The sequence below is a fragment of the Camelus bactrianus genome, chromosome 5 (genome assembly GCF_048773025.1).
Source record: "Camelus bactrianus isolate YW-2024 breed Bactrian camel chromosome 5, ASM4877302v1, whole genome shotgun sequence".
NCBI lineage: Eukaryota > Metazoa > Chordata > Mammalia > Artiodactyla > Camelidae > Camelus > Camelus bactrianus.
The window spans coordinates 57,352,494-57,366,360 of NC_133543.1; the positions used below are offsets into that span (position 1 = coordinate 57,352,494).

Consider the following 13,867-nt stretch of genomic DNA (forward strand, 5'->3'; position numbering starts at 1 on the left):
CATGAAACAAGACAAAAGTTTGACTAGATGGAGAAAGTGAATCTCCTATGGTTTCTTGGGTGGCTTGCAGTTTTTCAAAGATTTTAAGGGGCTTTGATTTTATGCCTGCTATTAACCTGTTCAAAGTGAACTGATTTTCTAACCTACACCTAACCAGTCATGTATCTCAGGGCATGTTCAAGTCCTTGAGTCTGCCTTCACCCCACATCCTTTCTGTTGCAAAATCCTTTTAGTTTGACCTGGGAACATGCAGAATCCAGCACCTTCTTGCTACCATTATCACCCTAAATTAAGACAACCTATCGTGAATATCTCAGGACCTCCCCTGTTGGTCTCCCAGCTTGTACCTTTACCTGGAGAAACTTAAACTCTGATGTTACTCCTGCTTAACACCTCCAGTAGCTTTCTACTAGACAAAAGTCAGGGTAACCAGGCTGTGTCAAGTCCTACTCTACCCATCCACCCTTTTTCCTCCCATGTTCCTCCATGTAGTTCTTTCTCCAACAGACCTCAGAGCCTTTGGCTTTCATGTGTACTGTGTGCAATTAGCTAATAAAATCTATTGGTCTGAGTAAGTGAACCAGTATTTTCATGGTATATAGCATTTCCCTTGGTTGAGATGTACCTGCTGAAGAAACAATCTTTTTGATAGACTCTTTCCGTGTCTAGTATCATTTAGTGCTTTTCATATTAATGTCATGGAAAAGAACTGAATAAACTCAAATGAATTCCAAAGAAGTTAAGTCATAATAGTCCTTTATTAGTACCAGCTTTTCAACTAAATTGGGGTTTTTTTTTGCCAGAGCTAAACAATTTAATATAAAAAAATGTTTTGTTCATATGGTTTTTATTTTTAAAAAAGTATATAGTGGTTAGTTTCGCAACAGTTTGCTTTTAGCCAGATGTCATATAAATCTATAAACGTAACAAATGAGATAAGAACAGTATAAATAAGTTTTTGTAGTATTTACACGTATACAGAAACTAGCCCAAATGGTGTTCTAAGAAATTAAGTTTGCAGTGAAACTGATTCAGCATACTGATAACTTATTGTAATGCTTTTTTAAAATTTTGTATCTTCTACACTAGATTTGACTATAATTTTGCATAGAATTACTTGAAGTATATTTCAGCATTTCACATCAGGAGCTTTTAGTATAACAGTAAAAAAAAACAAAAACAAAAACAAACAAACCCGCTAGCTCAGAAAATGTCAGATCTTCCGAAATCTAGTTTTTCTTAACATCTGGCTTCTTACTTTTGGGAACAAGGAATACATTGCCATCTCTCGTTTGCTGCAGGGAGTATTCACTTGGAGAGTAAGGCTTCCCATTTTCATCACGTAGCATGCTGAAGACTTCAAGATACAAGGTGCTGAGTTGTTTTTTCAATAGATGAAGGCTTTTGTCATTTTCTCCTTTTTCTTTGAGCAATTTTTCTTTTTCATCTTTTAAATGATCTAAGTCTTGCTCCAGTTCCACAATATTTTCCAGTTTTCTTTTTCTGCAGTTCTGAGCAGCCACTTTATTCTTACCCCTCCTACGTATATCTCGAATTAATGCAAGTTGAGCCTCATTGAATTGCTCCTTGGACATCATTTCATTGAAGTCATCAACTGGGAGGTTAATGATTTTTTCTACAGGGAATGGGATATGGAGAGCTTTTGCCCTTAACTCATCTCTTGTGAGATGAGCCTCCAAACGGCTTGGATGTTTGTCTTTTGTGAATGGGGTTTTTCGGTGACCAGGACTAACAGGCACTTCTTTCTTTGGTGTGTTTTCACACAGGGCATCACGCACTGCAGCACTGTTCCCCTGAGAGGGTGACAGGGGTTGGACTGTATCCCCAGAAGGCCGTACTGGCTTTGTTTTAGAACCATTCTGTTTGACACTTCCAGGGGCACTATCTATCTCTTCCATTTCAGAATCACTGAAGCCAAGCAGTGTGTCTCCATAGATGGAGGATTCCACTGAGTGTTCTGGTGAAGCCATGCTGGGACTTGGATTCAGTGAAACACCAGAGTCAGAATCATTGAATTCTGCTGTTGTGCTTTCAGGGTGGTTTTGGTTGAAGGCTTTACAAAGTGATAGATCAGAGATATCAATGGGCCCGTTTAGAAGTTCAGAGAGTGACTGGCTAAAATCAGAGGAGGACATGGTGTTGCTGGTACTGGGCTCTGCTACAAAAGCAAGATAAAATTCATCACCAAAATCTGTGTTTACTGTGGCATCTGAATTTAATGAGTTCACTGTCAACTGGCTGGAGTCTTCTGTGGAGAGGATGCTGCTGAAAGACTCCTCAAAAGCGTTGAGAAAATGTGGACTACAGTTACCTACTTCTTTTTCCAGTGAGGGGATTGATGAATAGAAGTAACTGTCCATTTCTGTCAGTTTGGTTTCTGGACTTGGAACTGTGCTAGTCTCAGCCAGGTTGTCATTTTGAATATTAAGACACTGCATGGAAAAGAAGTTTATACTATGTAAATTGAGGCTAATTATTTTTAATAGCTGATAATTCATATTTGATGGTAAACTCTCCCCACCTCCAAGCTCTTCTATAATTTACAGATAACTTCCATTTCCAACAGATACTCAAGCCCAAACATAATGTATTATTTTCAGAGTTCCCAGATCAGACTTCAGGTTTATAACTTAATCTATCCTCAAGACATCCACTCCATTTAACTAACAAGTTCACTGAAGTGAGCATGGGCAGCTCTCCTGACAAATTTCAAAGCACCCTCCAATCCTTCCTGTAAGTAGGTGGCATATGGAATGACTGATTTAAAAGTACTGAATATAAAATAGCATCTTTGGTATTTATTACATTGTTCTTAGTTACCTGTAGTTCTGGAATGGATAATAGCTCCTCCCAAACTTGCTCAAAATCTCGCTGCATAGCGTCTAAATCAGTAGTGGCTAACTGAAGGACAAGAGTTTCAGGTGACTCAGCCTGATTAGGAGCAGTGAAGACGGGGCTCTGGATGTGGCTAGGAATATCAGGAACAAGTGATTGAAACGTAGCCGAAGAAACCTAAAATTGAGAAGGCATTTATTTATCTACATGAATCTGACACCAACAGTGATGGGTACACTCCAAGGCCATCACATCTTAAACTGGAATTGGCTGCAGTTCTGTATCTCTAACCACTTATGACTCCCATTTCTATATAATGAAACGACTTTTTTCCCTGCCCAACTGGCTCCAAATTTACTCCTTATTTACTAGCTTAATTGCTTTATCTTACGCATTTCAAGGTAAACTTCAAAATGGGTAAAAACAATCTTTAGAACTTAAATTTGTACTTTCCATGTAATATCTAGTATAGTGCTTCAAATAAATGTATTAAAATTGTTAACCACACAAGTCTTGGTTTACTACCTAGCTTGCTTTTTACTTACAAAAAATTACTTGTAAGCATCTATAACAAATGAGTTACCTGTTTCTATGGTTATGCTGATCCATGCTTCTGGCTAAGCAAGACTAAACATTTTTGGTTTTGTATTATATGGAGAGCTTTTTTTTTTTCTTTCAAATTATAAAGTTATCTATAGGCTAAGATTTCCTCGATAAAATCTGTTCCTAAAAATACTTTTTTTCATTCTTTTTTGCTTTAATGAGAGACATCAAAGGGACCGATACAGGATATATTAGATGTAGTTGTGGAGATTTGCTATTAACCAGATGTTAATATACCTCATTGTCATCTACAAATGGGAATGTCTCTGCCAAAAGCTGCATGCAGTTATCGAAGTACAGAGCATCTGGTTTGGGAATGTGGGCTACCTGGATAAAAGGGAAAGACATAAAGGAAGAAAAAAACTGCTCAGTGTTCATAAAATATTTACAATCTAGTTAAACATTTCTTTTACTTCAGAAGTCCATTTAGTGTGGTAAAGAGCACAGAATCAAAATAGACTGGTTTCAGTCTTGGGTCCCCCAATTTCTTGAGTGCTCTGGGCAGGTTATTTAACCTTTTTGAGCCTCAGCTGCTCATCTGTAGAAGAGGTGTGATAATGGTAACCAGTTCACAGAATTGTGTTGATTAAATCACCCAACATTTCAAGTGCTTTAGAAAAGTACCTGTCACAGAACCTTGAGTAATCCCTACTACTAGTTCTACTACTGTTGCAGCTGCATGAGACTTAACTACATGTTTTTAGAGCTTACAAAGCTCTTTATACTTTAAGTATAAGGATTAGGACATGTAATTTATTTCCTTCCAATCTTTATACTCCATGAAGTCAGGTATCGAACTCATGAGGCTGACACTGGGAAGCTGTCTCAAGGTCGTGAAAATATAGTAAAAGGCAAAGATGGAACTCAAATCCAGATGTTTCAACTCCTGGGTCAATGTTCTTTCCTTAAACTCTGCCATATACCTTCCCAAGAATTGAGTTCCCTGTACCTGGGAGTAGTTGGTAGATCCACTGGTTTCTGATGGGATGTGTTGGGCTGGCTGAACTGGGAGGAATTCACCTGTCTCTTCATCTAGTTGTAACTGAGCGAAAAAGGCTTTCTCTTGCTCCTTTTGGAGTTGCTCTTGTCTTTCCTTTTCAAGTTTTTTCTGTTTTTCCAGCTCATGCTCTTTCCGTCGTTGACTGAAGTCAAATACTTCTCGACTTACCCCAAGATCTATATCCTGCCTCCAAAGTATGTCAATTAAATCCATGTCCTATGTTTAAAACAAAAAAGGAAGGAGAGAGACCATGGTTAAAATGGTTTTAAAATGGCAGATACTACATAATTTACATTATGCCATTGTTGATGGTGGAGGGTGGGAAGATTACAAAGAATGGAACACACCCAGTTTTCTGGGAGGACACAGTTAATTCTATTCAGTGTATCTATTCATAAAAAAGAAAACAAAAAAACCCACCACCACCACCACCTACAAACACAGCTATCCATTCTAATCATTTATTGGATTATTAACAATTTGAATGATGGTAAGGGGCCACTAAAAGCAAAGTTACAAATGTTGCACATTAATGATCTTGAATCAAAAGAAATCCCACACTTGTTTAATGGAATATAGGAATTAGACCAAGCACTCTAAGTCACTGGTTTATTATGAGAAACGGAGTCTGGAAAACATGATTATGTGGAATTTTTTCTAAACGTGCCCAGCAAAACCCAAGTCAAATGGTCAATCTAGTAGTTCCACAATATCCCCAACGTTGGTCTTTCCTACAGTGGATTGTTATCTTTTCCCCATCACTTCTTGCCACTGTTATCTCTGTGGCTACTTACTGAAACAATTTCCTCTTGACTTGAGTTTTAGCTCCTGAGGTATGAACAAATGTAAAGTCAAGTCCTAGCAAATGGTAATCTTGTGATATGTGTGGGTGAAGCAAGAGGTTGCCTGTAGGTTACCCAAAGAACTGGGAAAGGGGCAGTGCCCACCAGGTTCACTTTGGAGAAATCATAAATAACCCTATACACAAACCACACAAACGAAAAACAAGGCTCCAAGGAAGAATGAAAGGGATTCAGTTTTAAGATAACAGAGGGAATCTTACAATGAAGGAATGGTTATTTTGATTTATGTAACAAGGCCAGGCCTAGGTACTATGTCCACATATTCCTAGAAACCACAAATGTGTCAAAAGCAGTTTTTTTTACTTAAAACTTCAGTTTTGGAAGTCTAAACAGGTAGGAAATTTAAATCTGTTCCCATTGAACAAATCCTCTATACTGAAAATAAAATGAGATGGAGACTGGAAAAATCAAGACGTAGAGGGAAAGGAAACTGGGAGCCTGAAGGCTGTCAGACACGGAGTGCATAGACATCAAGCTTTGTATTGTGATTCTGATGACAGCTGGCAGCATCGCATGGCCCAGTGCGTGTCCGGCTCTACTTTCAGCCTCCGAAGGACAAAAACAACATGGTTGCTGCTTCAGTGGGCAGTCAAGCTACTTCATCTAAAGGAGAAACAGACCACTCAGCCTAGACGCAGCCCAGCTGGCTGGATAGTAGAGGCCACCTCTAGCCTTGACTGAAAGTTGGTGTTAGAACCTTAAACACGATGAAACCCTGCTCCTGAGGTTCACAATTCTAGCCTTGAACAGTACAATGTATGGTACAAAGCACACACAGTAGGTATTAAACAGCATCTATAGCTCTTCAGAAATGGCTAGGATATACCTGTTTTTAAGCCAACTTCTAATAAGGGCTTTCTGCATATGCCAAGCATTGTTCTAAGTTCTTTAGATACATACAAACCAATCCTCAAGACAACCAAAGGTAACACGTATCTATTTTACAGATAAGATTATTGAGGCTTAGAAAGAAGGGATACTATTGGGAAGTGCCAGAACAGGGATGAGTACTCAGGCAGCCTCCATCCTGGACTCATGCTTTTTTAACCACTAGCCTACATTAAAAATACGAAATCCAATCATTGCACGGTGGTTTCTAAATTAAGCAGGGTATAAAATCCATTGTTATATATAGACTTTGCCTCGACACCCTGGTGTGACAAAGTGGCCAGTTTACGGAAGGTTGGATCGAGCACAATGTTACCTGGATTATTTTCCTGGCCACGAGCAACAAAACAGTAACTGTAGAGCATTTGGTCATACATGGCTGTCTTCTCAGGGGCTCCCCAATAAAATAAAGCACGAGAATAATTCCCACTTTAAGAATAATTTGCTTCCATTTTAATGAACATGTTTACCCACCGGTCATCGTTCAAGAAAAGTCCAACAGAAACCTACTTTAAAATTCTGATTAGGTTGGGCCTTATATTCTCAGTGAATCTAGATACAGCCAAGTAACCTATCTGGGCTGTTCTCCAAACTGGAACTAATGGACCAAGGTATTAGGTGTCCATCATGTCCACACCTACTAAATGCTAGCACTACAGGTGAAAGGAACGTGTGCTCATGCAATCTCAATTGAACTTGTTTCAATAAAATAAGCAGTACCTATTCTAATCCCCCTCAAAAACTGATGCAGTGTGTGCATTGAGCTCTTCAGAAGATCAGGAATAGAGAAACCCAAGTACCTGTCCCTGCACGTGGGGGCCACATGGACACATCCCTCCCTCATGTTCCTGGACTGCCCAGGCCTGGGGCTTCTTGTTAAGAGGTCCTAGGATAAAATCCAGTATCCAGTTTGATTTTTTTCATAAAAGAACTAAAAGAGCACTGAAGAATTTATGTTGGAAACACTTCACAAATACGACAATTCCAAAGTATCCCCAGAACCCAGGACTATGGGTTGGAGGAGATTTCCTAATATAATTTACTCTAAAATGATCAGTGGCAATCACACCAAGAGCTGATAGAACTGTTCTTTCCTCCCCACCCCTTTTCTCCTCATCAGATGAGATGTCCTGAGTCTGTTCAGATGGTTTAGCTATATATTTAGTATAATTGTTCCATCTTACCCCTACCGTACAGATGTTGGTGGATCACATGAGACACGTGGAAGAAGTTTCTCTATAAATGTGAAGTATGTGCAAGGGCTGTTATGCATCCTGGCAGTGATGGGCCGTACTTCTTGCTTTAAGTGAGACCAAATGCCAGGCCAAAGGACAATAATGAAGTTGTAGACATAACTCTAGCAGGAGCCTGAAATAACACTCGGCAATGAAGCTACTTGGTTCCTCCTCAGGGAAGGCCTGAAATTGACTACTGGGCGTGTGCAATGTGTTGTAAATAAGATAAATAACATACACTTTAATGTACATACATAACACCAACTCAATTGCAGCTCAATTCCTGATATGACTAACTACCCTTTCATGCACAGCGCCAAATCAGTTACTTAAAATTTCCCATAACATGGTTAGTAAAGGACACCCTGATGGGCCCTTATCAACAAACAGGAAAAATAAAATACAAAGTGCCATTTGGGTCAGCTCTTGAGCACCTGTTCCTGTTATCTGATCAGAGACAGTGCTGGACACTGGGAGGTGGAGGGGCTCTTACAGCCCTAGCTTAACTGTCTCCACCAGGAATGCCACCAAAAGATGCTTAAAGTGACAACATCTAATTGTTCTTAATGCAGGCTAGGCAGCCTTCAATGAGATCATAATAGACCAAAACAGGTTTTAAAGTGTTTTCAGAGGCTTCCCCCTGTATTTTAAAGTTTATTTTTATGTAATGTTTATTCCTGCAATGAGAGGTCTCTAAAAGAAAACATCTGCTTAAGTGAAAAAAAAAAAAAAAAAGGCTGAGTTTTAACTATGTTGAATTTCTAAAAACAGATGTTCTGATCAAATTCAGAATATAGCAACAATGGGTTCCTTGTCATGGCCTTGATACATCATATCATGGGTTACTCAGATTTTCACGAAAGTTTCAGAAGAAAAAACCTGGGGGGATTTGATATTGTATGAAATGTTCAAAGCTTTATGCTGAAAATGGAAACAGGAGAAGTTTGTCCACCCAAGACTCATTGGTGGGGAGCCCCGCAGGCCCAGAACCGTGTTCTGTGCTGACCACCAGGCAGTGAGCTGTCCTCAAGAAGCCCTGTGACTGGGCACATGACTTAAAACACAAATGACCCTCTCTTTGCAAAGCTCTCGAATCATCTAAGAGGAAATAGTCCGGGTGGAGCCCACAACATATAAAAGCATGACAATGGACAGCGTGGAAGGAAAAGCCCCAAGGAGGAACTCAGCTACTCTGCCACAGACACCCAAGGCACTGAGGAAGCACGGCTGCCTTCTCCCCTTGGAGCCCCGAGGAGGAAGGCTGCCGCACAAGAGAGCAGACAAGAAGGGTCTGGGGAGGCAGAGGAATGTACAGCATTTCATCAGGTGTTTCCTTAAGGCTCACGGAAGAGTGTCCTGAGGGCAATGGAGGCAATGGCTGTGAGCCTTCACAGGCCATATGGAGCAAATGCGTCTGCAACTTAGGGGCTGAATTTTTTTCGTGGTCCTTTCATGATTCCTGAATGTGTTCCATATTTTGTCACTAGCTTGGCTTAAACAAAATAAGCCAATTTAATAAGAAACATAAATGTTTGACAATTTGTGTTAAATCACCATCTGGCCCAATGGAAACAGTCATATTGAAAATGTATATATATCATCATTTGCCATCTGGGTAATGTGTTACACGTTTTATGGGAATCTGAAGTTGGACTATTAACTCATACCACTTTAAAAGAAACATCTTTGTTCAGGATAAACAAATAATAAAGGCCATGAACACAGAATCCCATATTAAATATGTCTTCTGCAAGCCAATTCAAGCTCAGGTCATCCAACAGCATCAGGAAAAATAAAGCAAAGATAATCACGATCTCCTCCTAAATTGAAGCAATTCCCTAAACTAAGGCTTTGGAAGAATATTTGAAATGAAACATAAAATGGTTTCTATTATACGCATTCAAATGTGTACATGAAGCTTGCACCTCCCAACCTTTCCCTCCCTTCCCTCTTCCATCCTCTGCTTTGTCCAGAGGATAACAGGAAGGTGGTGGAGGTTTCCTCTAAAAACAAATTTCACCAATAAATTGTGGGGGAAAAAAAAAAAAAAGGCACAGATAACTAACTTTGTAAACAAAATGAAAACTGATCCTCACTTTCAACAGTATATGCCTTAAGACAATGTCTCAAGTAATTCCTTCTTATAATTAATACATCTTCTTTTAAAGTTTATCCTCCTGAGATCCCTTCATCCAAATACTAACTGCTAGCATTGGAGTCTAAGTTACACCTAGGAATGCTTTTCTTTCATACATTTCATTCTTTATATTATGCCCGGATGGTTATACTGTTCACCTAAAAGCAAAATCTGGTTTGATTTTTTTTTTCCACAAAAGCTGCTCAAATATTTTTCGGCAAATCCAGATGGAACATGAATCACATCCTATCATCCACTAGAGTATAATAAAACAAGCCAAGAGCTATAGGAGGTTACAGAAACAACCGAGGGCATGCTTGCATTCTGAAGAATTGATTAAACAACAGCAAAGATCTTGATTCACAAGGCTTCACTTTGCACTCACAAGTAAAATGACACCAAGCAAGTGTGTTTTTAAAATACCTCTCGCTGACGACTATTATATTTCATAAATATTTATCTTCCTATTTACTTCTCTTTGCTTCTTTCCTACTGCTTCATCCCGGGAAGACACACAAGGCAACACTAGTTGTTTTCTTGGAATTCTAGACATGACAGACGAGATGATAGGCTATTCTTTACAGTTTGCCCACATTCAAGTACTTTTGACTCCACTGGACTCATTTGCTAACTTTTTATTATATTGTTATAATAATTTGAATATATTGCTATAATAATATTACAGGTGATTAAAAACAAAGATCCGAAGAAATATATAAATATATATATAGATAGATAGAGAGAGAAAGAGAGAGAGAGAGAGAGAGAGAAGGAGAGAATTACAGAATGTTAGAGATGGAAAGGGCCTTACAGTCATCTAGGCCAAGTGTAAATGTCACCGGGTTAATTTCTATGTAATTGCACTTTCATTTTTAAAAATAACTGGCCTAGCAACCGGTTTATATGTCAGCAGAGATTCCTAATAGGTAGTAATAGTTACCACTAATCCAAGTTTCCCTTCTAGAGAAATCTCACCAAGGATTATTTCCCCAATCTTCAATAACTAGCAATTTTTAACAACATGAAAATTCTCAAGTACATACCAAGAGACGAATTATTCAACAAGTTAAAACCCTAGACCACAAATTTGCTGTTCCTTGGGTTACAGACGCATCTTTCTACCCTTTTGTCTTTCAACTAGAAAGAGGTCCAGTTGCCTCAAGGTCTGGTTTGTTACTATGTACAGACACTTTCATGAGCTGTTTCCTGTTCACAAACAAGTTTCTCAGCAGTGACTCAATCTAAGAAATATGATCCGGCCAATTTACTGGAACTCTCACCCATTATGCCTGTATGTAAAACTACAAGGCATGATGCAAAGATAAAGCTAAACTGGAAAGTGAATAGGATAGGAACTCGGACTATGATTTTCTCAAGCGTCACACACATTTGGCCAAAAACAAACCAGAAAAGACAGTTAATTTCCAAGATAGCAGGTGATCCCACTGCTACAGAAAGTTCATGGCTCCAACTTCCCCATGAGAAGTTTCACACCCAAATGCCAACAGAGTTTATTTTCGGTCACTTGTGTCTGAGCACGCTGCTGCTGCTGCTGGGTGGGCCCCAGTCAGAGGGCTCATCCAAGGGTTAACTGCTGCTCTGCCAAGAGAACAGCTTGCTTTGATAAACACACTTCAGGATACATTTTTCTCATCTCTTCCCCATTCTGTGAACAAGCCATGAATGTATTCAGTGCTGGATGCTGTCCTCCCCAAGTGAAAGGCACTCTGTGAGCAGGTCTTCCATCACTATCATAATGATCCTACAGAAAAATACCTCCCCCTACCAATATTACCAACAGAATCTTCCGGAGCACTGGATTTAACTCCCTAACTCACTTTAGCCAACATACACTGAAATTAACCAAGCGTGGACTACCTAGGGAGCTGAGATGTCCACCTTGAGATGAAGCAGCCCTGCGTGCTCACCCTCGTGTATCCTCCTCCCACAGGGCAGCCCCGTGAGGGAGGGCACTGCTCCAGCACTCGGACCGCTGGGGCTCCTTACAGCCACTTCTGCCACTTCCAGACTCCCCAATGATCCTTCACCCTCAGTGGGTTCTACATTTGCAAAAACAAAGTATTTATTTCAATCTTACAGCTCCTTTTCAGATGTCATTGCCTACAATTAAGTTTAAAAGAAAAGAACCAGGACAGTCACCCCGGCTTGGGGGCCAAGTAAGTACTATACACTGTTTATTGCTGCTAGCCAAAGACCTGTGTGCCCGTGGGGGTGGCAGTGATGAATCTTAGATATGTGTATATTATATACTGTAATATAAGACTAAAACACTTAGCTTTTTTTCCCCATATCCTATTAAAATATATTCAGTGAAGGGGTCCTATTTAATTTTTTTTTATTGTGAACTTTTTCAAGTATGAAATATTTCTCAAAATAATGAGCTACTGGCTAAAACAGCACTTTACCAGCATGGTGATATATAAAATAAAGGTGGCCGTCAAGATTAATGAGATCAGTGTACGTACCTAAGTGGATCATTACTCCATCTACCCATCCAACGCCATTTGTGTAGCTCACCTCTCAGGTGCCAGGAACTGTGCAAGGTGCTAGGGACACAAAGATAAGTAAGGGACTGTCTCTGATCTTAATTTTGAGACACATGTAGCAGCCAAGGCAGCACAGAGTGAAGTGTCACTAAACTGCACAGGAAGACCTCACAGAGGAGTGACAGGTGACACAGAGTACACCCATCACAGCTCCATGAGCATTCTACCCACTAAACAAGGGTTAAATTGGGTTTTCCCAAACGGTAGAGAAGACAAACAATCCATCTCCACTCACTCTGCCTTCTTGGTCTCCTCTCTTGATGGAGGCAGTGTTTTCCCCCAGAGGCTCAGATTCTCCAGCACAAGGAAAATTCTCAGAGACTTCCTCCTCCCATGTGGACTTTTTGGTCAGCATGACTTATCTCAGCCAAGATGGGAATTACACTAATGCCACAATGTCATGAAACGCGGCAACTGGGGGGGACCAGAGTACGCAGACAGCCCCTTTCATTTTTGAAACAGGGAAACAGGTCTAGAGAAATCACTTTCCCCAAGGTTAGAGGCCAAGGATTCCAAAACTACTACTGTCTACTTTAATAATTTTACATCTAACAACTAGTGCCAAGTTGTCAGAGGGAAAAAGATACATTTTTGCTTCACTTTAATTTTTTAATTATCACCTCTGGCTCCAGCTTGCCAGCCTCCAGGTGTCCCGCAGCTCCTATTTCAAGGGTGTTAGCAGAATGCTTCTTGGTCTGCAGGAGTGTTTGCAGGCAGTGGAGCCTCACTGCACAGCATGAGAAGGGTAGTTTATCTCATTTACAGATGAACACATTTAGGTTTGGGGCATCAAGCAACCCTGTCCCAAATCACATGTTCAGCAAGCGGCAGCACCAGGACCCCAACCCACAACTAATTCTGAGCCTGTGGGCTCGTCCCACCAACACAGGACAAGGTCTATAGACTAATCTAGCCCGTGCCCTCTCCTGGGGTGGGACACCAAGGCTTGGAAGTTGGCCCTGCAGAAGCTCAGGCCTGCCTGTCCCAACTCAGGGCAAATCCAGTCTACTGCATATAGAGAGCTTAGCATTTAAATCAATTTTCCCATCAAGCCAGTTTTTACCTGTACTTTGTGTATCTTATCTCAGCTTTCTTACAATGGTCTGATTAAACTTAGCAAACTCCTTCAGGGCATGAGAATGTTTTTTTAAAGAGAGAGCACCTGTAAATAGTATAAAATTAAAACGCTGCAAAAGTACCCTCCCAGTTACTCTTTCCCAAGGCAACCAGTGGCATCAGTTTTTTGTGTGTTCTTAGGAAGATATTCTATTAAATACACACACACACACACAGGCACACACACAAGTAGCATATAATCGCAGTGTTCCACACTTATTTCTCCCTATTTAATACATTTCCAAGATGGTTCTACATCAGGGCATGGAGGTGTTCCATTCTTTTTAATGGCTGAGCAGTATTTCATCATCAGGATGTAATATAATAATAATATAATTTAATAATACAATTATTTAACCAGTCCCTCACTGGCTTGTAAGTTATTTTTAATCTTTTGCTATTACACATGATGCTATAATGGATATCCTTGTACATAAATCATTTCACAAATGTGTAAGAATTATCTGTGGGATACTTAGAAGTGGAATTGCTGGTCAAAGAGTTCATGCTTTTTTAATTTTGATAGATATTGCCAAATAGCTCTCCTCAGAGGCTGAACCCTTTACATCCTCACCAGTAATGCAAGATGCCCATTTCCCCAC

At 40.0% G+C, this 13,867-nt stretch overlaps 1 protein-coding gene across 4 annotated transcripts in view; it reads right to left on the reverse strand.

Moving 5' to 3' along the window:
• Nucleotides 1–739: 739 nt before the first annotated feature.
• Nucleotides 740–13,867, reverse strand: part of NFE2L2 (NFE2 like bZIP transcription factor 2) — a 30,442-nt gene continuing 17,314 nt past the window's right edge. For 2 of the 4 annotated variants that reach the window (XM_074363930.1, XM_074363931.1), the window contains exons 2-5: nucleotides 4,409–4,675; nucleotides 3,697–3,786; nucleotides 2,842–3,033; nucleotides 740–2,453 (exon numbers count right to left, since the gene is read on the reverse strand). In XM_074363930.1, coding sequence (XP_074220031.1) covers nucleotides 1,230–2,453; nucleotides 2,842–3,033; nucleotides 3,697–3,786; nucleotides 4,409–4,675 — 1,773 coding nt within the window. In that variant the 3' untranslated portion in view covers nucleotides 740–1,229. Of the gene's footprint in view, nucleotides 2,454–2,841; nucleotides 3,034–3,696; nucleotides 3,787–4,408; nucleotides 4,676–11,510; nucleotides 11,529–13,867 lie in introns of those variants that run through there. The other 2 variants (XM_074363932.1, XM_074363933.1) reach the window with 2 other exon arrangements.